Raw genomic sequence first — 21,326 nt, forward strand, 5'->3', positions numbered from 1 at the left:
AAAAAAAATTGGTGCGCACCAGTTTTGCGACCAGATTTATCGATAGACCTTCAGAAATATACCAAAATATACCGTCTCATTATGAAAATATACCGTAAATATACTGACGAACTCAAGTTCTGTTTTACATGTTCCTCAATTTTGATATTCTGTCGAATAATGCAGACTAACTAAAATCTTTTGCTTTGCCCATATAGTTTTAGGTCATTGATGAATAAATTTTCTACATGATTTTCTATTTTTAAGTACTCCTTTTTATTATATTGTGTCTAAAACATGGTTTAAGCCAAAATGGTCAACGACAAAACATAAGTGAGTACGGTAACCATATTCGGTTAATATAATATGAAGAAACTGTTAATTAATAAAGAAATTATCTCAAATTGATATGTTTTAGACCTATTCATGAATATGAATGGTATCTTGCATATATACATCTCGATCCTGATACCGATTCTTGATCTCTGTAAGAATACAATAAACTGCAAAATATCGTTGTGATATTTAAACAGACACTAAGTTGTTTTTGCCTTCTTTGGATCCTGGGAGGACAAACATATTCTCAATTCTAATATATCCTTTTCCCTAGGGTATGAAAATAGTGTTGCTGCAACTTTTGTGCATGGAATGGGGCTCATTGTCGTCCTGTTTCAGGAATCGCCGGCATAACTCGATAGAAATTCATTGGCGCGTAAATGCAGCTCTGATTTTGCCACCAAGTGGCATCGCCGTCCATCAAATTTTGTTAATATTCTCACTGCCGGCGCACGCCGCCTTTTTGCACTTTCTGTTGTTTTTGTTCAAATTGTAAGAGCGCACGAACATGGAACTTGGGGACCTTCTGCAGCAGGCCCAGTGCTTCACAAATGACACCAGAATGGACGAGGACATGCCGCGCGTCGATCGCACCATTTCACAAGTATTGCAGGCCACACAGGAACTCCACTCCCGTGTGACCCTCACAGGAACCCACGATCTGAAGGCGTAAGAGTCGCACGAATAGGGTTTGAATAGAAAGCACACTTAGGCAATCCACATCTTCCATTTTCCCCCAGGCACATGCTGCTGGGCTCCAAGGGCGTGGATCTGCCGAAGCTGTCGCACAAGCTCGAGACGCTAAGTGCGCGGAAGACCTTCGAGCCTCTGGACCCTGTCTCGGACACCGATGTGCATGCCTTTCTGAAAAACGAGCGCGAGAACGCCATACTTTCCGTAATTGATGAGACCAATCGCGGGGTAAGTCATGGGCACAACCACACACATTTGGGGATTTGTTGTATTTTTCATGGCTTTGATCTACAATTGGCAGATTTTCGAGTCAGTGGAGAGGCATAAGTGGCGCCGCATTTATGCCGAGTGGGGGGAGGAGAAGGAGTCTCTGCTGAATGCCCTGATTGGGCCCAAACAAAACGAGTTTCCCGATGTTCGGCGTCAGACGGTGCTCACAACCCTAGCGGAAACTCCAATGCCCAGTTCTCGTCTCAACCGCACCGAGGAACTCTATGCCCAGGAGATAGCCTCGTACAATCAGTCACAAATCCAGAGGGGCCATCGCTCGAACCTCCTGGCAGCGTTCGCCAATCTGGCGGCGGAGAAGTTCGATAACCAGCTCGTGTCCGAAATGTGGAGTGTGCTGCAGTTCATGGCCGACAATGCGCCGCCCTCACGCACCGCAGATGCCATCAAGTCCCGCCTGGCCACCCAGAAGTTCGTCCAGCAGGCGCGTACCTACCTGGAGCGACGCTACAAACAGTACATAAACACCGTCATCATGGAGAATCCTTTGCAGGCCCAGCGCGGTGGCATTCCGAACGTCTATAGCTCGGTCAACTCCTTTGTGAGCATCAATTTTGCGGTGCCGGCCACTCTGGTCGGCCTGCTGGATGTCTATAACGGCCTGCCACTCTGGGCCCTGGTCTACTACAGTCTGCGTTGCGGGGATCTGGGTGCTGCCGTCAGGTATCTCAAGGAAACTGGCGTCTGCTACGATCTCTACCGCCTATTGTCAATGATGAAGGAGGGCACCAAGGGGGAGCAGTATTCCCGGATCGAGGGCGCCCTCAAGCTGGAGTACAACAGCAAATTGCGCAGCTGCAGTGATCCCTACAAGAAAGCGGTAGGTCCATCCATTAATCCCATTCAATATCCTCCTTATCTGGACCAACCTCTTTTCGTTCTTCGGGCTGCAGGTGTTTGCCTATGTTCTGGCATGCGATCCACACAATTCGCATGCGGAACTGATGCGCAGCATCGACGACTTCCTGTGGATGCAGCTCTCCATCCTACGGCAACAAGACGGTCGCGAGTACAACGTCGAACAGCTCACCTACAGTGGTCTGCAGAGCCTCATCCTGGAAAAGTACGGCGAGAACTACTTCAATGCACGCGAAAAGGCGCCGCTCTACTTCAGCGTACTCGTCCTCACGGGCCAATTTGAGTCTGCAATCGAGTTCCTGGCCCGCACCGAGGACAATCGTCCGCATGCCGTGCACATGGCCATTGCCCTGAACGAGATACACATGCTGGGCACTCCGAGCTCCATGCATCATCCGCTGATTAGCGTCAATCCCGAGGATCCGGCGCCCATGAAGCGCCTGAATCTCGTCCGCATGCTGGTGACCTATGCCAAGTGCTTTGAGATAACCAACACCAGCGAGGCGCTGCAGTACTACTTTCTGTTGCGCCACTTCAAGGACGACAACGGCCGCAGCCTGATGCTGAGCTGTGTCTGCGATCTGCTCGTCGAGAACTGTGATCAGCAAATGATTGATCTGATCTTTGGCAATGAAGACGATGATTCCGGCCAGACGTAAGTGGGCTTTGCTGTATGGAACAGACTCTTCTGGGAATCGGTTTCTGAGACGCGTTTTGCTTTTGCTTTCAGCGGCATCTTTGCCCAGTTCCACACAATGGACTTTGACAAGTATATGCTGGCTGGAATGGTGGGCGATGAGCTGACCTATCGCAGCAATTTCGAGACGGCAATCTGGCTCTACTTCATTGGCGGCCAGCTGGACAAGGTGATGCGTTTGGTGTGCTCTCTGCTCTCGCAGGTGGTCCATCAGCCCCCGACAGAGTCCAGTATGCGGACACGCTTGCGCCAGATTATCATTCACCTGGAAGATCTGCGATCCGTGCAGCGAGTGGACGTGGAGCCGCATGTCCTGGCCACATACACAATGCTGACGCAGCTGCTCGTCTTCTTCGATCATTACCACAAAAATGAGTCGCAACAGGCCAGCGAGGTGCTGGCCAATTTCCGGATAACGCCCAACGACTGCTCGGAGGTGGAAGAGTGTGTGGCCAATCTGAAGAGCCTCTGTCCGGAGGTCACCAAGGTCCTGCCCGACATACTGCTGGCCGCTATGGACCTCATTTACGAGGAGTACACGAAAATAAAGGAAAATGGTGGCAGCAGGTCTTCCTTTGATAGCCGCGAGAGCACCCAGACCGATGACTGGAAGAACGAGAACAAGGAGGGCATTCTGCGCCATCTGCGCACAAAGGCCAAGGCCCTCACGAATATGGCTGTCACGGTGGCGTACCGAATGCCCACGGCCACCAATAAGCGTCTCGTCCAGCTGGAGATACTCATGCATTAGGAAAGAAACGACACGACTCTTGAGATGGATATCCTTTCGTATAAATGCATGTGTTTTTCTCTCATTTTGTTTAAGATAATATTTGAAATTGGAATAATTTGTTCGCGTGGATAGTGTGATAGTTCTTTCTCAGTCAGTAGTTGGATGCGTAGTGGGCGCAGGACTATGCAGGATGTGCGCCTAGCCCATATACTGATAGGAGGCACACACTGGCTCCTGGTGGCGCGTGTGCGGCGATGATTGCAGGGCCAGACGTTGCAGGTGACAGCCTCGACATAGGAGACGCCCATCCAAAGGATAGCAGCGCTTGTCCGGCTCATCTGTCAGCTGCATGCCGCACTCTTCGCATATGTAGCAGTCCACATGGAAGTCCTTGTCCATGGAGACCACGCGTACGGTCTCATCGGTGCCCTCAACGGGTGTGATGCCTGGGATAGAACAGAAAGAGTATAAAAAGCACTCTCTACAAATTGAGCCAAGTCGAGGAGTCTTGGAGCCTACCTTTGCCACAGCTGGCGCATTTGGGAGCAAACATTCGATGGTAATCGTTGACGCAGTATATCTTGTGATCCACATCCACGGTGAAGGGCACACCGTCCAGGCACTCGTTGCAGACGCAGCAACGGAAGCAACCCGGGTGATAGGACTTGCCCATTGCCTGCAGGATCTGCAAGAAAGGGATTCCAGTGTTACGGTGTGGTGTGCTGTGGTGTGTGTTGTTTGTGGCATATACGAACCATTTCCATGATCAAATGCCCGCAAATAGCGCACTTTTCCGCTGTCTGCTGGAAGCCCGAATACTGCAGAGATGAATTGTTAAGGAGAGTTAGTTATATACATGGGATGGAATGGGAATGGGATTGAGAGATGAGGGATGGGGATCCCTACCATGTAATCCTCCTCGCAGTATACCCGTCCGTGCACATTGTAGAAGGCTTTGCCACGCAGCGCCCTGCCGCAGGAGCAGCAGATGAAGCAATTGGTGTGATAGAGATTACCCATGGCCTGGCAGGCCTGTCCGGCACCCTTTACCTTCTCCCCGCACGTATGACAAATGCCTAGAGGGGGGAAAAATGAGACGGTAACGGTATGGGGGATCTATTTCAGGCATTAAATATCTTTCGAAATACATACCAAAGTACTCGCCATGCTCCTCACTTTGCTCAATCTCCTCCTCCAGCTGGCGGGTGAGCTCCTCGATCTTACGCTGCGCCTCTGTCGGACCAGCCGGACGCGGCGGAGTCACGCTGTACGGCAGCAGATTCTTGGTTAGACCTGTTTCCGGTTTAAAGACAAGTCCAAGGATTAGCTCTAGCTTTCGCTTCTCTCTTTCTATCTCTCTCTCCCTGTCCGTCTCGTGGGTCTCTTGCTCAACCGATCCACATCCACTGAGGGAGGGACTGTGCCTGGGGAATCGATTGAGGTAAAGGACGAGACGACTACTTGGCCACAAGAACCGGTCGGCAACCGTTTGGTGCCAAGAGCGAACCGGTTTGTGATTTGAAACCCAACCCAACCCCAGAGACTTGGTTCCTACCTTTTCTGGGTCGCAAAGCGGCATTAACCGCTGAGTGGAAAGCATTTTAGTATGGGGGTAGAATGCAAAGGATATTAGTCTGTTTCGAATGGAACGATAGATCCATTCTAGGGGGGACGGGGACCCATACCTGTGCTGCCCTGCGAGGGCGTGGGTGATGTGGCCACCGCCAAGGGTGCTGACATCGCTATGGGCGTAGCTCGCAGCGATGATATTGCTGTGGATGACGCCGCTGCTGGTGTCTCCTGGACTGCTCGTTGTGGCATAGCCCCTGCAGCCGGTGCTGCTCTGCCAGCCACCACGCTGCCTGCGCCCAGCGGGCCTGTATTGCGATGCAGATTGGCCGTCATGCACACGTAGTCCGAGCTGTTGATGTCCTCAATGTAGTTGGGATTCACCGACACATTGATGCCAGCCCCATGGCCGCCGCCAGCTGGCGCCTGTGGGGGCGGTGGCATGTGCTGCTTGATGGGTGTGTGCTGCTGCAGCTTGGACACGGACATCGGCAGGGGTGACGGCGACGAGGGCGGCACGGGACTCAGGTGGCTGGGCAGCGACAGATTCCTATAGCGCTGGGTCGGCGAGCCCAGCGTGGCAGTGGGATGTTGCGTGTTGTTTGTGCTTATGCTGCGCTGGTGCATTGGCGACGAGAGCAGCGCGTTGAGATCCAGACCAGAGGACGCGGCGGAGGAGGCCACATTGCCCGGCATTTCCTGGTACATGGTGGCCGTGGCCGGAGAGGCCTGCGGCTGGGCACGCTGCCCGGAATGGGGTATGATGTTCTCGTATATGGGCGCCACCACCTCCTCCAGAGGTTCGCGTAGGTGGCCTCCGCTCCCAGCCACCCCCACCGCCACTGTCTCGGGCACAGGCGTGTGGGCAAACCTCCCACCGCCAATTGGCTGCATCAGCAGGTAGTCGTTCAGCATGGCGCTCTGCCGGCTGCCGGGGCTCTGCGGCTGGGCGCGCTTGTGGTTCGAGTCGAATTGTCCGTAGAATTCGAGGTTCTCGTACACGGGCGAGTGCTTCTGCGGTGCGATGCGCTGGCCCAGCACCTGTGCGGTGGGCGCATAGATTTGTGGGCTACCACCCCCATTGTTGATCAGCTGCTCGACGGGCTTGGGCGTGGCGTATTTGGAGGCGGCTATAATATTGCCGCGCTCGTACAGCTTGTAGTCGTGTGCCTGCTGTTGCTGCTGCTGCTGCTGGTGGTGATGCATCTGCTGCTGACCATCGTGGATGAAGTTCTCGATGGCCCCTGGCGAGCGTTGGTAGCCACGCATGCCACCGCCACCCCCACCCCCACCGCCACCTGACCCGATATGAAGACGCTGCATGAGCGTTTCGTAGTCGGACTCCGTGGAGGCGGCGCTGGTGGAATTTCGTTGCGTTCTCTGGGTGGTCATTATCTTCCCCTTCCTCCTTCTCTCTTGTCCAACGACTCTGACGCTGAGCTCTCTCACACTCACTCACGCTCTGCGGGGGGACGGGACGCCACCCAAATGGAATCTATCGGCTTTTGCCGGTCGAATTCCAATGTGCTTACTGCTTGGGGCTGAATGTCAATCAGAAATTTGACTTTTCATTCACTTGGTTACTAATTTTTAGCATTTTCTTTGTCGGAAATATTGTTGGGGATAGATTAGTGATGTAAAAAAACATCGATGCATCGAGCATCGGTGTTTTTCTGCCGATGTTTACTGATGTTTACCGATGTTTTTGCTGCTACCGATGTTGAGTGATGCATCGATGTTTTGCAAAACATCGGTAGTTTAATTTCATATCATTGCGTATTTGTCTTCTGTAAGCGATGCATCCGATAAATCCGATGTATCAATCCAACATCGATGTTTGATTTTGACAACATCGATGTTTTCATTCAAACTTACATCACTAGGATAGATGTTAGCCAGTGTGACCGCGGATTTATCGATAAAATGTATCGTCCGACCCTCAGAAATGTACCGAAACATACCGCCTCATTTAACAAATATACCATACGGACAGAAAACCTTTTTGTAAGAGTTGACATCCACTTAAAAAATGGTCCCAAAGAAAGTCCGAAATCGAGCAATATTTGAACTGTATTTTAAACTTTTTTTTTCACATTTTATTTATAAGCAAACGTAAACGCAAAATTTCTAAGGTCAAGAGCTACAAGAAACGGAAACAAATTTCTGAACTCAGGGCCGTAGCCGAGTCTAAGGAAATGTTTTTGATGTGGTCAACATACATAATTTCAAGTTTGCTTTGATATCTGTTCTCTGGATTTCTTAGATCTTTCATCATTTCATGAGATCATTTCATATCACGCGTTTCAATGTCAGAGAGTCATTGAGAACGGTTCCCTAGCCCCAAACGCAGTCTCCGTTTTCTTGGGGCATATTTTGTTATACATAATAAAAACGATAAATCATCAAAAACATCAAGCTTGCGTATTTTGAATAGTTTAGCCAGCTATAAACATATTAGCCAGTTTGGGTATACTTTATATTTTTTGAAATTTTGGTCTGCCGCGCATACAATTTGGTTAGTACAGAGATTGAAATATATTTATATTATGAAATATATTTGTAGAATATATTTTATGTAAATCTGTATATATATGTAGGAGCTAGTTGTTACGGCTCTTTTGGGAGGTGTGGGCTGCGGCGCATGCGCCCGACCTAAGAGTGCTCACTGAGTGATCCGCAGGTCTGGTTCACCTTGAATATATTTGAGAGCTCATCCAGCAGAGTCTCGTAGCGATAGGCCACTCGGATTTCGGGGACATTGGTGCGTGTGATGTCGTTACCCATAATCCCATCCTCGTAGTAGTGCGGTCCCAGCCACTGTTGTTTGGTCTGAAAGGCAAAGAGTTTTTCGGATCAATTGAATCGAATCCCATACGTTTTGGCGGCACTCACATTGTGGGTAAATCCGCTCATCATGACACTGTTTCTCGCCAGCTCGCACATGTCGCAGGAGCTGAGCTTCCACACCTGAGCCGCAATGCTGTACTCCTCCATGAGGGGTTCCTAACGTTTGAGAGAGATTTACCCAGAGGTTAAAGGTTGTTCGAAGGCATCAACGTGTTGTCTCTTACCTTGGTAAAGTGAAACTGCAATGGATCGTCCGTGGAGAGGGAGATGATCAGGCCGCGGGCCAAGTATTCCGGCAACGGATTGCGATGGTAATTGAGAAACAGCGAATTGTTGGACAGCGGCGACATGGCAATGCCAATCTGTGTCAGATAGTACAGATACTGCAGGACAGGCACCTTGCGCAACAGCAGGCCGTGTGAGATGTTCTCGGCCATGAGAAAGCCGCAGACCAAATGCTGAACAGGTCCAGCCTCACCGCAATGTGGCCGCAGCACAAAGGTGTTCATGCCGCGTGTTCTAAACGAAGGAAACATAAAGTTTAATATTGCAATGAACGGGGAGCGGACTGGCACTACTCACTGTCTAAACTTATTCAGCACCGTCATATTGGCATACATATAGTAGATGTAGTAGGCATAGGGAGGATTATCCTCGTAGGTCCATTCCTCGGGCCGTGGCACATCGTTGTCGAAGAGGGGATTCTCCGGCTTGGACTCGTCATCCACAGAGTCAAAGCCAATCACATACTGAAGGAAGCGATGCAAGTCGGGATGCTCGCTGGGCTTGTTGGTGGCCTGGAAGAGCGGCAGGAATATGTTGTTCAATATCTCCTGGAATGACTTCATCATCTTGTTCGACTTGAAGATGTCAAACAGTCGCGGTATCTGGATCAGCCAGCGTATGTTCGAGCTGTACACATCGTTGTCGATGGCCCACTTGGCCAGCTTGTTCCACTCATCCGGCGACTTGCCATAGATCGAGAGACGCAGCTCGGCGTTCTGATACTTGGACTCCTCCAGATCGAATGCCACTTCCTAAGTGAAGGAAAAACCATTACAAAAAACCGTTACATAGGAAGCAGGATGCAGGACGCACCTTTATAATTTGTGCAAAGTATTTGCCGTTCAAGAAGTTGTCTGTTTTAAGGAACACCTCCCTCAAACGTGACTCGCCAATCGGATTGTACTTGGAATTGAACTTGTCGAAGCGATGGAACGTATTGCGATCGGCATGGACGTCCAGCATGTCGACGGTTAGATCGTATGTGGTCAGATTCATTGATTGGAACACCTGGGCCAGCGTCATGGGCTGGCCATTGGTGCAGGTAACCACCTCATTGGCGCTGTTCTTCAGAGTCTTCTTGATGAACCGCAGCAGGTGCTTCTGGTTCATGCAGGAGGCGGCATGTATGTGGGTATCCACCTTCCTTGTGTTGTAAAAGTCCCGATGGGGCACCGCCTTCTGGGCGGCCAACTCCCGCAGTTCGTTCAGCAGCACATGCATCTGATACTTGGACGACAAATAGCAAAGGCGGCGATAGCAAAAGGATTTCCTATCGAAACGAAACAAGCCGGAACGAATCATAGCGAATTTGCAATCCAGTGATCGATCGATTAGTACTTACAGCGGTCCGTCGGCAATCATATTGCACATGACCTGCATGTCGTTGACGAACTGGCTCATGTCCGGATACACAAACTTGAGGTCCTTCGTTTGCTCCTGCAAAAAAGAAGGTTCGTTTAGGATGCTCGAGGATACTCGAGGTGGCTTTGCTTACCTCATCCTCGTAGACGTGAAAGACGCCATTGAGGGGCTTGATCACGTACGTCTCGTCTGGCGGAAAGTCCACGTTCCACGGATTCGACACCTTGTGATGCGACAACGGCTTCATATGGAAATCTGATCGATGGGTTTGTGTGTGTGTGTGTGTGTGTGTGTGGGTGTGGGAGGTATTCCCATTTGAAAATAAGAGTTTCGTTTAGTTGCAGAGGCGTTCATTGGACATAGGCAGGCGGTATATTAGTTATCACTAGGATCTACACACACAAACGGATACGTGCGCGAGTTCTGTATGATGTGTAAGTATCTTGTATCTAGTATCTAGGTTATCTAGGTTCTACGGTGTGGTGTCTTTCCTTTTGTACAAGGCTTTCGATGGTTCGGCGGAGAGAGACAACAGAGAGCGAGAGCGAAGAAGCGGAAGAACAAAGTGTGAGTGTGCAAAAGAGAGCTTTTAGCCATTTCTCTGTGTCGCTAGCACGTTGCTTCGATGTGCAAATTTACCATAAGCGAAAGGACAAACAGATGTTTAACATTGATTATCCCCAAAATTGTATCAAATTACATTAAATATGGGCATTTCCAGCCGATTTTAATAACACTAGGCAACGTTACGTAACTTCCCAAATCCCATTTGACCGTTGAAAACATTTTGTAAATAAAAAATTGTGCTATTGCAGAGGCGGCACCTTAACCGCCTAGTTGTAACGAATGGGAGATTAAGTAGGCCCAAGCAGGACTATTAGGTTGGCATGCCTTTCACTAGAAATAGCCGGAGTCATTCGGAGCTCGCTGTTTGTTCGGAATACTCTCGGTAGTAAAGCCTTCCAGTTGAAGAGGGAATTGGCTGAGCGGGGTTTACCGACGAGCTGTAATGGAGAGAGCAGGCCTCAATGTTGAGGACCATGAGTTATTGAATGAGGTTCTACTATGGTGGAGCACCGGCCGGCGGCGGACAATGGCCAATTGATGGCCATGACAGCGAAAATGGAAGATCACGGTGATGCGGAGGTGCAACAGCAACAGATAATGCCAGACTAGCTAGATTAAGGATCAAAGATAAGAGTCTATGGCACAACAGATGGAAGAGAAATGTCATGACACGATTCGAAAGGTCAGCGTCGAGGAATAATTGGACAAAGGACAAAGGCGCGGCCTCTTTGAGGTGCTGCAGTCGATTTCCTATGCGGATCGTGCCCTGAAACTTCGATATGGTGGTGACATCGCTTGGAGCTGTACAAGTCTGAAGTCAAAAAAAGTCTGTTTGGTCCGAGCCGGTAATATGGTGTTGCATAGTGCTATTAATCCTCTTTAAAGGATGATTTTAATAGGTTTTTACTTCAAAGTTAATGAAATGGTCTGCAAATTATTGAAGTTAATTAAGTTTAAGGGATTTAGAAGAAATTATGCGGTATATTCTTGTATGGGCTCGGTGAATCTTTCGGTGGAAATGCCCATACATATATAAAATAAGCAGAGAATAGGATATGTTTTATTGGGTTTGGTTGTGGTTGGCAATCAAGAATTTTGTTGGGGGTCGAACCAGCGGCTGGCGGCAAGCGGAATACCCGCCTGCTGCTGAAGAAAACACTTCCATACTCCCGGGGAGCGGCGGCAATGCATGTTCGTGTGTGTGTGTGTGTGTGTGTTCGTGTGCGTGTGCGTGTACTTGCCTAACAAAAAGCTCACTGCTGCGGGGCATTCTGTTAGCTTTCGGCTAGAGCTGAAGCTGAAGCTGGAGTGAGCGAGCGAGCGAGAGAGTAGTAGCGGAGTTAACAGTTAAGATTGCAAAATATTAGAAGAGCAAAGCAACTAAAGAGAAACAGAAACAGTAACGGTAGCGGTAGCGGTAGCGGGTAATGCGTAACGGTGGTTATGTGAGAAAGGGGAACGCATATGCAGAGGGGTAGGGGTGGGGGTGGGTGTGCGCACGCATTACCTGGTCTGGTCACTACACTCATATTGCGAATGATGTCTATAAGAAATAATGAAAAATATATATAGAGAAAAATAAATAGTCGATACGAAAATGAAAAGAAATCAACGCTAAACAAGGCATCCAAAAACATACATATATAGGACGGTGGGAGGGGGCTGGGGGGTGGGCTTATAAACTTTCCAACTGAAATGAAGGACAAAGCGCACAAGACAAAAGACACAAGACACAAGGGAGCGGCGGCTGCAAGCAGGCGGGGAAGGAAATGGCGATAGACTGCAGCAGGCAGCCCCCGTGGAGTACAGTCGAAACAAAACATACAACATCATAGGCTTGTATTATACAGATTCCACAGGAACCGGATTGATGGATTGGGTGCATCACAACACTGAAGTACTAGTACGGATAAGCTGTACGACATTTTCTTATAGATAGATACACTTTTGTCGGTGGTGCCTCTCTGTACAAAGGTGAAAGACGGCACCGGGACCTCCTTCTGAGCGCCAGGGACACGGATACGGATTCGGTGGATTCGGAGAAGGGGAATTGAGAGCTCGACTTACCCGACACCACCTTGACCGGCACATTATCGATGCGATCCTTGAGGCGAACGGTCTTGAGAAAACGTGCCGTGGTCGAGGGGAAGGACTGATCGGACATGGCCATGTAATGGCTGCGCAGGCGCAGTGCCTCGATCAACAAAGTGGAGGCCCGCTCCAGATCCTCCAGCGGCACACCGCTGGTATCCTCCCCCGATATGGACACGCGCTGAAAGTTGATGTCCGCATCGTTCTTCATCGAGTCAGCGGTGGAGTCGTTGCCCTCGTTGCTGCTTATCGAACCACTCTGAATGATCTGCACCGGGGGCACCGGCACCGGACGTGTTCCGCCTTGCCTGGAAAGATTCCAAGTTGTTTGCTTGTTAGCTGGGGCTTCCGTTCGGTCCCTTGCCGCTGCTGACCATTTCTCATCCTCGGGCTGGTACTCGTAGCAGCGACCAAAGCTATAGCTATCATCCGCGAACGACATCCTGCACCCAACGGAGACCCGCGAGCAATGGCAGACAGACGGGAGGCTCGGCTGGAGCTAGCTGCCAGCTCCAGCTCTCTCTGATATGATCGATTGACCAATCCTACGAGTATCCTATTCCCCTTCTAAAATTCCAGTCCAATTGCGTGTGCCTTGCCTTAATGGAGGGTCAGACTACAAATTAATTCAGTCGATTGTCCTGCGATTATGATAGCACGAAGAATGTTCTTCATTTTCGTCCCCCTTAAGTTTCAAGATATGTACGTATCGTGCCGCAGCCCGTTTTTTGAGGGGAAACTTTCTCTAGTTCTTTGGGAACATCTATGGCCTAGCTTTTGGCGTGCGCAACATTGATGGGATTTAACAAAAAACTTCAAGTGCCAGTGCAAGAGTTTGTAAGTTTTTCCCTGTTCCTGTTCCCCGTTCCCTCCTTTTTGCTTTGGTGTTTCTGTGCAATAATTTTGGCGCCTGGCGTGCCACACGAACAACAACGATAAGTTTTTACGGATTGTGTGGAGTGGAGTGCCAGCGCATGGCATGGGCAGGTCTGACTGGGGGGTTGTGCTATCAAGTCTAATGCTAGTGCTCAATGTCAGGCGTAGGTCGTAGAAGGCAGAAGGTTGGATGGACAATTTCTTGGCGCGAGGTGCGCGCTTCTCTCTTTATTGGATTCGAGCGTAGACGCGTTCTGTCCAAGTCATATGGATGCACAAGTTGTACTGAAAGTGACGGCATCCGAAAACTGAAACCAAATTGGTGGCAGCCCCCCAGTCCACCGCCGTCCACCAGGTTTCCAGCCCTGTTTGGCTCATCGGCTGTCTGGCTGTCTGGCTGTCGGTGGTGGTTCGTTATGGCATAAGCCCCGCCAATGGTTCTACCCTGAGGTCGTGGTCGTCGGTGTCGCTGCCGCTGCCGCTGCCTAATGCAGTTCTATTCAAAATCAAAACGTGTTCAGCGTCGTCTACGCTTTGGACACCACAGCTGCGTGCCCCATGCCCGTCTCCCATCCCATTCCCAGACACGGCCTGGGATTAGCCATCCGCCCCTACCCTTTAGAACACTGTGGCACCTGATAATTGCAACGCGTGCACATCGATGTTGCTGCGGCTTCATTACGACGCTATTGATGGAGGAGGAAATTTCCGAGCCTTCGCACTAGACCTGACACCCGGCTAAAGGGAAGCGATACTGGCCCGTCCGAGTGGCAAAACATCCCATATATGAGTAGGATTGATAAGGCCTAATCAAGAGATCAATGCCTAATCTCAGACACTCAGTGTTTGAACGGACATACAACGTCGCCACTGTACATGATCTTGGAATAGATCTAGGGATATAGCTAAAGATTCTCCTTTGAAGCCTTTTTAAGGCACCCACAAGGGAATGTTGCAAAAACAACATAACCCGCCTGTGCATGGTTTTCTTGTTGTTGTTGTTGTTGGACTGGACCGCTGGCCTTTCTCTCTGGTCGGACAGGCCTTCAAAGTTTTTTTACTCACTTCTCATTGAGCTGACGTTGCACCTGCAGCTTTTTCTCAATCTGTTCAATGGGGAACTGTGGCACTTCGTACGGAGCCGAGATCTCGTTGGTTAGTTCAACGTCGGCATCGACAACGACAGCCTTTTCTTCCACTGGCGAGTCGGTCAGATCACCTGCAATCGGGAGAGCATAAAAAACAAATTATATGGATTATCTGGAGTGGTGGAGGAGGTAGTAGTATTATCATAAATGTGGCACCTACAAAGAGGCGTTGTGCTGGTGGGCGTGCCTGTGCCAACGACTGCCCCGTAACCCATGACATTGCCTCCAAAGAGCCTCACATCCACCCGCAGGCGATGGGCACTGTCCATGCGATTAAAGTTCATTCAAAATGCGTTCGAAAACAATTCGGATGGAGCTTGTAACTTGAGCGAGAGTTGTCGCTTCAATGAGCCGCAAAGATCTGAGATTTCCAGCGGGAGACCTGCCTCGTCCACCGCGCGATGCGATGCACAATTACAAATTGCCAAACAAAAACAAGAAATGAATTCAAGCATCGTGTGACGAAGCATTTAATACCCTTGCAGACGCTTATTCATTCAATCATGATAATATTTGGTTAAGATCTCCATTAATTGTAGCGCTAAGATCGGCCCTTTGGCCAGAGGTTTTTGGTGTCGTGAAATGCCGCGATTTATTGTTATTATTAAATGGATCTACTTTATGGGAACTGATTTGAAAGTGCTTCTAAAAATTTGGTCATAATCTTAACACCCAAAAGTGAGGGCATCAAAACATGAAAGATTCCAAAGAGCTGCAAAAGTTCGAAGAGCAAAATACGGCAGAGGAAGCCGGGACAGTAACAGCGACCGTGGAGATAGCAAAAAATAAACAAAGCATAGAAAAACAACGAATTTCAAATTATTTTCACTGAAAAAGACAACAAAATACAAATATTTTAATTGATGCAAAGCAAAGCTCTCCGTCAAGCGATTAAGTGGAAGCCAATACACTGCCCTGAACATATACGAATATATGCACACATGGATGTATGTGTGTATGGATGGATGTTTGCATGTACATATGTAGGTTAGTGGAACCGAAGACAAGCCGTACGTCGCTGCGCAACGACCCACAAGTCCGACCGGAGATTATGTGAAGAGAATTAATGAGCAAAGAGAGATGCGACTAAGCAACAAACTGTTTGCGGTACACTGATCAGCAAAGTTTACCCTTTGAGTTAAGGTGAAATCGAATGATAATTGTGAACGGTTTTTGCTTTATTTGCGTGTGCGAGTGGGCAAGCGTTTATTGCATAGAGAGAGCGTACAATGCACACAGCGAAAAGAGTAACACGTTGATCAAACGAGAGAGCGAAATCTTAGTGGAACTAGAGCTTTTCGTTTCTCTCTTGTGTTGAACAGTGTTGCAGTCTGACCGCGGGTGCGAGTGGGCAAGTGTTTATTGCATAGAGGGAGTGCGCAAAATGCACACAACGAAAAGAGAGCAGCACACCAGCCAGCGAAGAGAGAGTAACACACTGACCAGCATGGCTTACGTTTCAAATGAGAGAGCGAAATCTAAGTGATGGAAGTATAGCTTTTCGTTTTTTTCTTGCGTTGAACAGTGTTGAAGTCTGCAGTCTGAGAGAGCGCAAAATGTACACAGCGAAGAGAGGGTGAGTACCACACTGATCAGCATAGCTTACGTTTGAAATGAGAGAGCGAAATCTAAGTGATGGAACCAGAGCTTTTCGTTTCGCTTTTGTGTTGAACAGTGTTGCGCGAGTGGGCAAGTGCCTTGTGGCTTTCCTTCTTTTCTTTCTTTCTGCTTCATAGACAGAGAGACAGAGACGCCGAAATTCGGGAGAGCGTAGTAAAAGAGAGATGCCTACGTACATATGTATGTATGCATGTGTGAGTGCCTGCACTTTGCAGCCAGGGTGCGAGGGAGAGCCATAGAGGTGGGTGGTCGACTACAGAGTGAGAGGTGAGATTTGGGATTTCACTTACAGACACAACGATGAGGGGACCGAATGCCGTGGGCCGGGCTAATAGCTGTCGGTAGTGCATTGCCGCCAGTGGACTTCTGCCGATGCAGGTGCGGCTGGGCAGACGACTCCGGGGGATGGCCTGTGATCGGGTCATCGAAGCTGTCGGTGTCCTGGTTGTTGCTCAGCGAGGAGGAGGACGGGGTGCTCAGAACTCCACGGTACGACATCTTGCGCAGCGCTGACTGCGGCTCTGCGCGCGACGCACGCACCCACAGCAGTTGGCTGCAGGCCAAACCGCACCAGCACACTACCACCAACGTAGGACTCTCCGGTAGCCCGTTCCGCACCGAGTTCAAAACGCTGCTGCGCCGCTTCCACCCAAGAATGCACTTTAGCGATTGCTTTAGCTTTCCCCTCCTGTGGGGTCGTCGTTTGCTTTCGGACTTGCGAAAATTTCAAAAACTTTGTTTGGGTGTTTCTGTTTAAATTTTGGATGATTTTCTAGCTCGGAATTTATGTAATAATTTTGCCTGTTTTTTGTTTTTGTTTTTGTTTGTTTGACAGGTGTCTCAGCAGTGACCCGTCCTTGGAATTTCACAAAAGGCTTTGCACTTTCCCGTCTGCACCTTGTTAGTCGCCGTTGGCATCTGCCTGCCAAGTGGGAGGAGACATTTGCAGTGGCCCGAGGCAATTTAGACCGAAATTCTTTCCGACGCAATTCTCACAGATCTTATATGTACGCGCCACCGCTGGTTTTCCCTGCGACTTTCTGGCCTTTGTCTCCGACTCTGCCTTGGGACACTTGTTTGCACCTCTCTCTCTCTCTCTCTCTCTCTCTGTGGCACATACGAGCATGTACATACATATGTACATGTGTTGATCTTTTCATCCAAAGTTTATACGCTGGGTAAAAAGTTAGTTCTGAGAAAAGATAGCGGGAGTGAGAGGCTAGAGAGCTTTCACGCTCAGGAAAAGCTCTCCTCGCTAATTTTAGCTAATTATAAACAATTTTTTGGACAAACAAAACTGCATTATACCATACTATATACATATACTATAGTGCACTCTTTAGATTCCAATCAATGTTTTTCAAGGGAAAAGATAGAAAACATCCACAATCTAGATATAGTATCGATCCATATTCATGGTCGCTGATGAGTATCTATCATTCCACCTATCTGCCGGCTGTGTGCACACCTACAGCAGTAGTGGTTCTGGTAATTTTCCTTTCCTTTGGGTAGGAGGGGCTCGCCCTGTCTGTTGGCGGCACTTAGCAACGTTTAGGGACAATAACCGGCTAAATGGGCTAAACGGGAGGGCTAGGCCGGGACAGGGTTTAGCGCTAAGCTGCTAATAACTTGGATTAGATTGTGTGTATGTGCGTATTTTGGATGATAGCTTCATAAGTAAATCGGTTTATTCAACTTCGCCGTTTTTCGTGGGCGGCGGGGAGGGAGGGGCAGGGGAATGCTGCAAGTCATCGCAGTTCGTTTGCCTTATTTGTCGAGTGTGCGATATGCAAACAGTCTGCTCTCACACACACACACACACACGTATATATATGTATATATACATATATATATGAAGCATTATAGATATAGCTATATCTGTCTGCTTATCTCGTATACGTTTTAATTTATTATTCGATTGTGTGCTTATATGCATGTTTTTGGCATCGTCAGTGTGTTTTGTTTTGTTCTTTCGGTTTTCTGTTTTCTGTTTTGTTTATTGACCGAATTGCGATGCGAACTTATTAATTGCTGCGTTGCGGGGGTCTCCTCTCCCTCTCCCTCTCCCTCACCCTCTCTGTGGGCCCTCTGGGCACTTTGCCCGATTCCCGATCTAAAATTGATTTTCATAAATACTCGTACTGTCAGAACTTAGCCGCCGCTTGGCTCGCTTGCGTAACTTTCTCGTTCCCAAAAGCAAAGAGGAAGGAAGAAAGGAAACCTCGGCGTTTGTTTCCTTCCGTCTCGACTCCGCGGAATATACTGACTTTTCAGAGTCAGTTCTATCCACCGCAATATGGAATATTGTACATATAATATAATGGTAATAACAAGAGAGTTGTTTCCGCTTGAATAACTGCTGCTGTGAGGAGAACTGAAGAGACAGTATACCCCAAAGAGCGCCGACCGCCGACCGCCCACGCCGCCAAAGAGAGAGAAGATTCGCTAAAGAGAGCGGCCAGAACGGAACCTACAAGTAAATCATTTAGAAGCTTAGGCAGAGCCCCTCTGCGAGCGAGGGGAGGAGACGAGAACGAGGTGCAACGGTGAATCACGCCAATGTGTGGGAAATTTTGTTGCTCTCACTTTCTCTTTATTTGTTTCTAATTGGAAAACCCTGACCTATGCCTACGACTGACGGAAGCCAGCTGCTTCTAATGAGCATTTCGTACCGCCCCCACACCATCGCCGCTTTCTGATACCGGGGGGGCACAGTGGACACATGTCAGACGACAGGGCGACTGATGGGACCCCACTTGCACCACTACATACAATACGCTCGAAGAAGATACTAGATGGCAGATTGAGTGGACAATAGACGGAGCCTCATTCTACGCCGACTATTCCCACGGAATTGCGAACACCAATTATGAATAGTATTTGAATTTGAATGTTTTTCATTGTGCAGCTATTTATAGTCCATTGATAAGAATGTCAGAGGAGTATTGGAGGGGCCTGATAACAGTGAGACGCATATCAAGACAACAGCAGAAATATGAAAGTAAATATTCCGACTATGGGGGTCGCCAACACAGATTTTAGTTCTATAAATTGGGATTACTCTATCGAGTAGATACATACATACATATAGTAAATATGGTATGGTTATGCTATCGATTTTTCAAGCCATCAGACTTGCTCTGAATGCTCTATCTTTGAAATATCTTCCAGAACAAACCGCTCTCCGAGGAGAGATTTGTTTGTGTGTGACCGGAACCATTGATAGGCCACGTGTCTTTCAAGCATTCATAAATTTAGTTGAGCAAACAATAAACTTGTCGTTCTATGCATTAGATAAGATTACCAGAAAGCTTGGCTCGTCGGACTGGACTGGACTGCACAATTAAGATGAAGTTGTTTGGGTTTCGGGTTGCCCTTGGGTTGGGGCTGAGCTGCCGCGGTGACTAAATGCAAACAGCGTTTAATTGGCAAAAAAGGTGCCAACATACAAATACACACACACTATGTTATATGTATACAGTTCTTTGCATGACAGGCCCTCATGTACATATGTACATACAACATCCAATTTTCTAAATGGCTTGCTTCTGTTTACAGGGGAGTGTATGACGTACATATTTGTCTTGTTCGTGTTGGTTTTTCCCCCCATTGACTTGTTTGCTAAATTAACAATTAATATGCGAAAAACTTAAGAAAAACAAAGGAATTTCCGAAAAAAAAAATAGGGGGAAAGGTCGAATAGATTTAGAATGCAATTATCGCAAAATGTTGTTAGAAAATATATACATAGTGTACTCTTAAAAGGTCGACACTTCATCATCAAATGAAAATTTCTTCTGCAAGAATTTTCTTTGAATAGTCGTACTCTAGGCATAATTTGGATAACAGAAATCATGAATTACCTTAAAAAGTGTAAAGAAAATATGTGAAAGCATCATTACATGCCCCCCACTCACCATAGAGGGGATAATTTATGCCCAGCTACAGTGCAAAATTGAGATATAATATGGAAACGTCATCATCATGTGCGGAGATCAAATAGGGATGGGAATGGGCGTACGAGAATAATACCCTAGGATAATTTATGCATAGTTACTGACACGCCGTTCCAAAACGATTACAGTAATTGCACACACCAATACCAACATACACACCCTGTGGGGGGACAACACACACAAGCACACCCTCACAAGGACAGACACAGGCATACACATATGCGGTTACTTGGCCAAATCGGTATGTGTTGGCCTCTTTCATACCACTTCTCTCGAGCACGTCAGCATTGAAATATTGAAATATTTGCTGCTCTGCTACGAGCGCCGCTGCAGCAAGAATGACCAGTAAATTATGGTTCACACAGATGCATAGTATAGCGCAAAAGTCAATGCACACAAAGAGTGAAGGAAACACAGCAACAGACACACGTCACACTTGCACTTGCACTTACCGCCTTTGCGCTTCTCGATGCGTCTGAGCGGACCGTGCCCCATGTCCATGTCCATTTCGATATCTGTGTCAAAGCCAAAGGTCCGATATCCCTTGGCGCTCAAAGCATCCGCGTAGCTCCTCTGCATGCTACTCCACTCCTCTCCGCTTCACTGTCCTTTCGCCTTTTCCTATTCCTATTCCTCTTCCTCTGTCCCGCCTCAGATAATTTGTGGATTCTCTTTTGAAATTTGAAATTTATGCGTACACTCCGTTTGGTGTGAAGGGTGGGGAGGAAAGTTCTTGCTATGCTTGCTCGTGTTCTGTTCGTTGAAGGAACCTTCGGGATGGATGGATGGGGCGACTCGACTGGCGAGCGGCAATTCCAAGTGTGCAGATGTTGTCACACTCAATTTTCAGATTATTATTATGCTGCCTCAAATGCTCTTACACTTTCTTTCACAGGTATAAATACACATTCAAAAAAAACAGAGTAGTCAAAAAATAATACTGCTATTTCGTGGTTGTGCGGAAATGCGAAAATGCCCTTTTTTTGGCTTTACAAGTTGCTTTTGAACCGCTTTTTGGTGGGGACGAGTGTGACCACGGACTTTTCGACAAGAAATATACCGTCTGACCCTGTGAAATATACCGTGTCATTTTCCAAATATACCGTACGTTTACCGCTGAAAAAATGTTTTGAAAAAAGATATCTTGTACTTGCCTTCTTTCTTGGTCTTATTAATATAAAATAGTAATTGGAATTTTGGAAAAGCAACCGTTTTTGTCTCTTAGACAACCTCTTATATATTCTAAATTTGAAATATTTGTATTCTTAAATCATTTCTTATATAGTTGTGATTAAACTTACCTCCGAGAAAATTCGAGAACTCGAAAATTTAGATATACCGTAATATACCAAAAAGTGGATCAGATATACCATTATACACCAAAAAGATGATCAAATATGGCACTAGATACCATTTCATGG

General features: G+C 47.9%; 3 protein-coding genes across 11 annotated transcripts; 1 reads left to right on the forward strand and 2 right to left on the reverse strand.

Moving 5' to 3' along the window:
- Nucleotides 1-747: 747 nt before the first annotated feature.
- Nucleotides 748-3,676, forward strand: LOC6599135 (nuclear pore complex protein Nup93-1). The gene is made up of 5 exons (XM_002024364.2): nucleotides 748-984; nucleotides 1,056-1,236; nucleotides 1,310-2,116; nucleotides 2,190-2,809; nucleotides 2,885-3,676. Exons 1-5 carry the CDS (start codon nucleotides 824-826, stop codon nucleotides 3,600-3,602), a joined length of 2,487 nt encoding a protein of 828 aa, XP_002024400.1. The 5' UTR covers nucleotides 748-823; the 3' UTR covers nucleotides 3,603-3,676.
- Nucleotides 3,634-6,734, reverse strand: LOC6599134 (LIM domain-containing protein jub). Of its 2 annotated transcripts, XM_026993452.1 has the most exons (7): nucleotides 5,270-6,734; nucleotides 5,140-5,169; nucleotides 4,737-4,877; nucleotides 4,491-4,660; nucleotides 4,340-4,402; nucleotides 4,104-4,269; nucleotides 3,634-4,030 (listed from the first exon to the last, which is right to left on the reverse strand). In XM_026993452.1, the coding sequence occupies exons 1-7, from the start codon at nucleotides 6,543-6,545 to the stop codon at nucleotides 3,783-3,785; spliced, it is 2,094 nt and encodes a 697-aa protein (XP_026849253.1). In that variant the 5' UTR covers nucleotides 6,546-6,734; the 3' UTR covers nucleotides 3,634-3,782. The 2 variants fall into 2 exon arrangements, with proteins under 2 accessions (XP_026849253.1, XP_002024399.1); XM_002024363.2 differs by lacking the exon at nucleotides 5,140-5,169 and having other exon boundaries at nucleotides 5,270-6,733.
- An 878-nt stretch (nucleotides 6,735-7,612) lies between these two features.
- LOC6599133 (AMP deaminase 2) lies at nucleotides 7,613-20,787 on the reverse strand. Of its 8 annotated transcripts, none has more exons than XM_026993457.1 (11): nucleotides 20,358-20,787; nucleotides 14,247-14,400; nucleotides 12,282-12,613; nucleotides 11,722-11,757; nucleotides 9,781-9,902; nucleotides 9,628-9,722; nucleotides 9,099-9,555; nucleotides 8,583-9,037; nucleotides 8,225-8,519; nucleotides 8,046-8,156; nucleotides 7,613-7,982 (listed from the first exon to the last, which is right to left on the reverse strand). In XM_026993457.1, the coding sequence occupies exons 1-11, from the start codon at nucleotides 20,482-20,484 to the stop codon at nucleotides 7,806-7,808; spliced, it is 2,361 nt and encodes a 786-aa protein (XP_026849258.1). In that variant the 5' UTR covers nucleotides 20,485-20,787; the 3' UTR covers nucleotides 7,613-7,805. The 8 variants fall into 8 exon arrangements, with proteins under 8 accessions (XP_026849258.1, XP_026849255.1, XP_026849259.1 ...); XM_026993454.1 differs by lacking the exon at nucleotides 20,358-20,787 and adding an exon at nucleotides 16,240-17,032; XM_026993458.1 differs by lacking the exon at nucleotides 20,358-20,787 and adding an exon at nucleotides 14,490-14,628.
- Between the last annotated feature and the right edge of the window lie 539 nt (nucleotides 20,788-21,326).

This window comes from Drosophila persimilis, unplaced genomic scaffold (genome assembly GCF_003286085.1).
Source record: "Drosophila persimilis strain 14011-0111.01,24,50 unplaced genomic scaffold, DperRS2 tig00000838-arrow-arrow-pilon, whole genome shotgun sequence".
Taxonomy (NCBI): domain Eukaryota; kingdom Metazoa; phylum Arthropoda; class Insecta; order Diptera; family Drosophilidae; genus Drosophila; species Drosophila persimilis.

What these genes read in the sequence shown, in the direction of transcription:
- LOC6599135 (XM_002024364.2), top strand. Translation starts at nt 824, where the DNA reads ATGGAACTTGGGGACCTTCTGCAGCAGGCCCAGTGCTTCACAAATGAC. An exon ending in TTGATGAGACCAATCGCGGG is followed by an intron (nt 1,237 to 1,309) that starts GTAAGTCATGGG and finishes TACAATTGGCAG; the next exon opens with ATTTTCGAGTCAGTGGAGAG. An exon ending in GACGATGATTCCGGCCAGAC is followed by an intron (nt 2,810 to 2,884) that starts GTAAGTGGGCTT and finishes TTTTGCTTTCAG; the next exon opens with CGGCATCTTTGCCCAGTTCC.
- LOC6599134 (XM_026993452.1), bottom strand. Translation starts at nt 6,545, where the DNA reads ATGACCACCCAGAGAACGCAACGAAATTCCACCAGCGCCGCCTCCACG. An exon ending in ACTGCGAGGAGGATTACATG is followed by an intron (nt 4,403 to 4,490) that starts GTAGGGATCCCC and finishes TCATCTCTGCAG; the next exon opens with TATTCGGGCTTCCAGCAGAC. An exon ending in ATGCGCCAGCTGTGGCAAAG is followed by an intron (nt 4,031 to 4,103) that starts GTAGGCTCCAAG and finishes GTTCTATCCCAG; the next exon opens with GCATCACACCCGTTGAGGGC.
- LOC6599133 (XM_026993454.1), bottom strand. Translation starts at nt 16,447, where the DNA reads ATGTCGTACCGTGGAGTTCTGAGCACCCCGTCCTCCTCCTCGCTGAGC. An exon ending in GCCGGTCAAGGTGGTGTCGG is followed by an intron (nt 11,758 to 12,281) that starts GTAAGTCGAGCT and finishes TATTTCTTATAG; the next exon opens with ACATCATTCGCAATATGAGT. An exon ending in TGCAGTTTCACTTTACCAAG is followed by an intron (nt 8,157 to 8,224) that starts GTAAGAGACAAC and finishes CTCAAACGTTAG; the next exon opens with GAACCCCTCATGGAGGAGTA.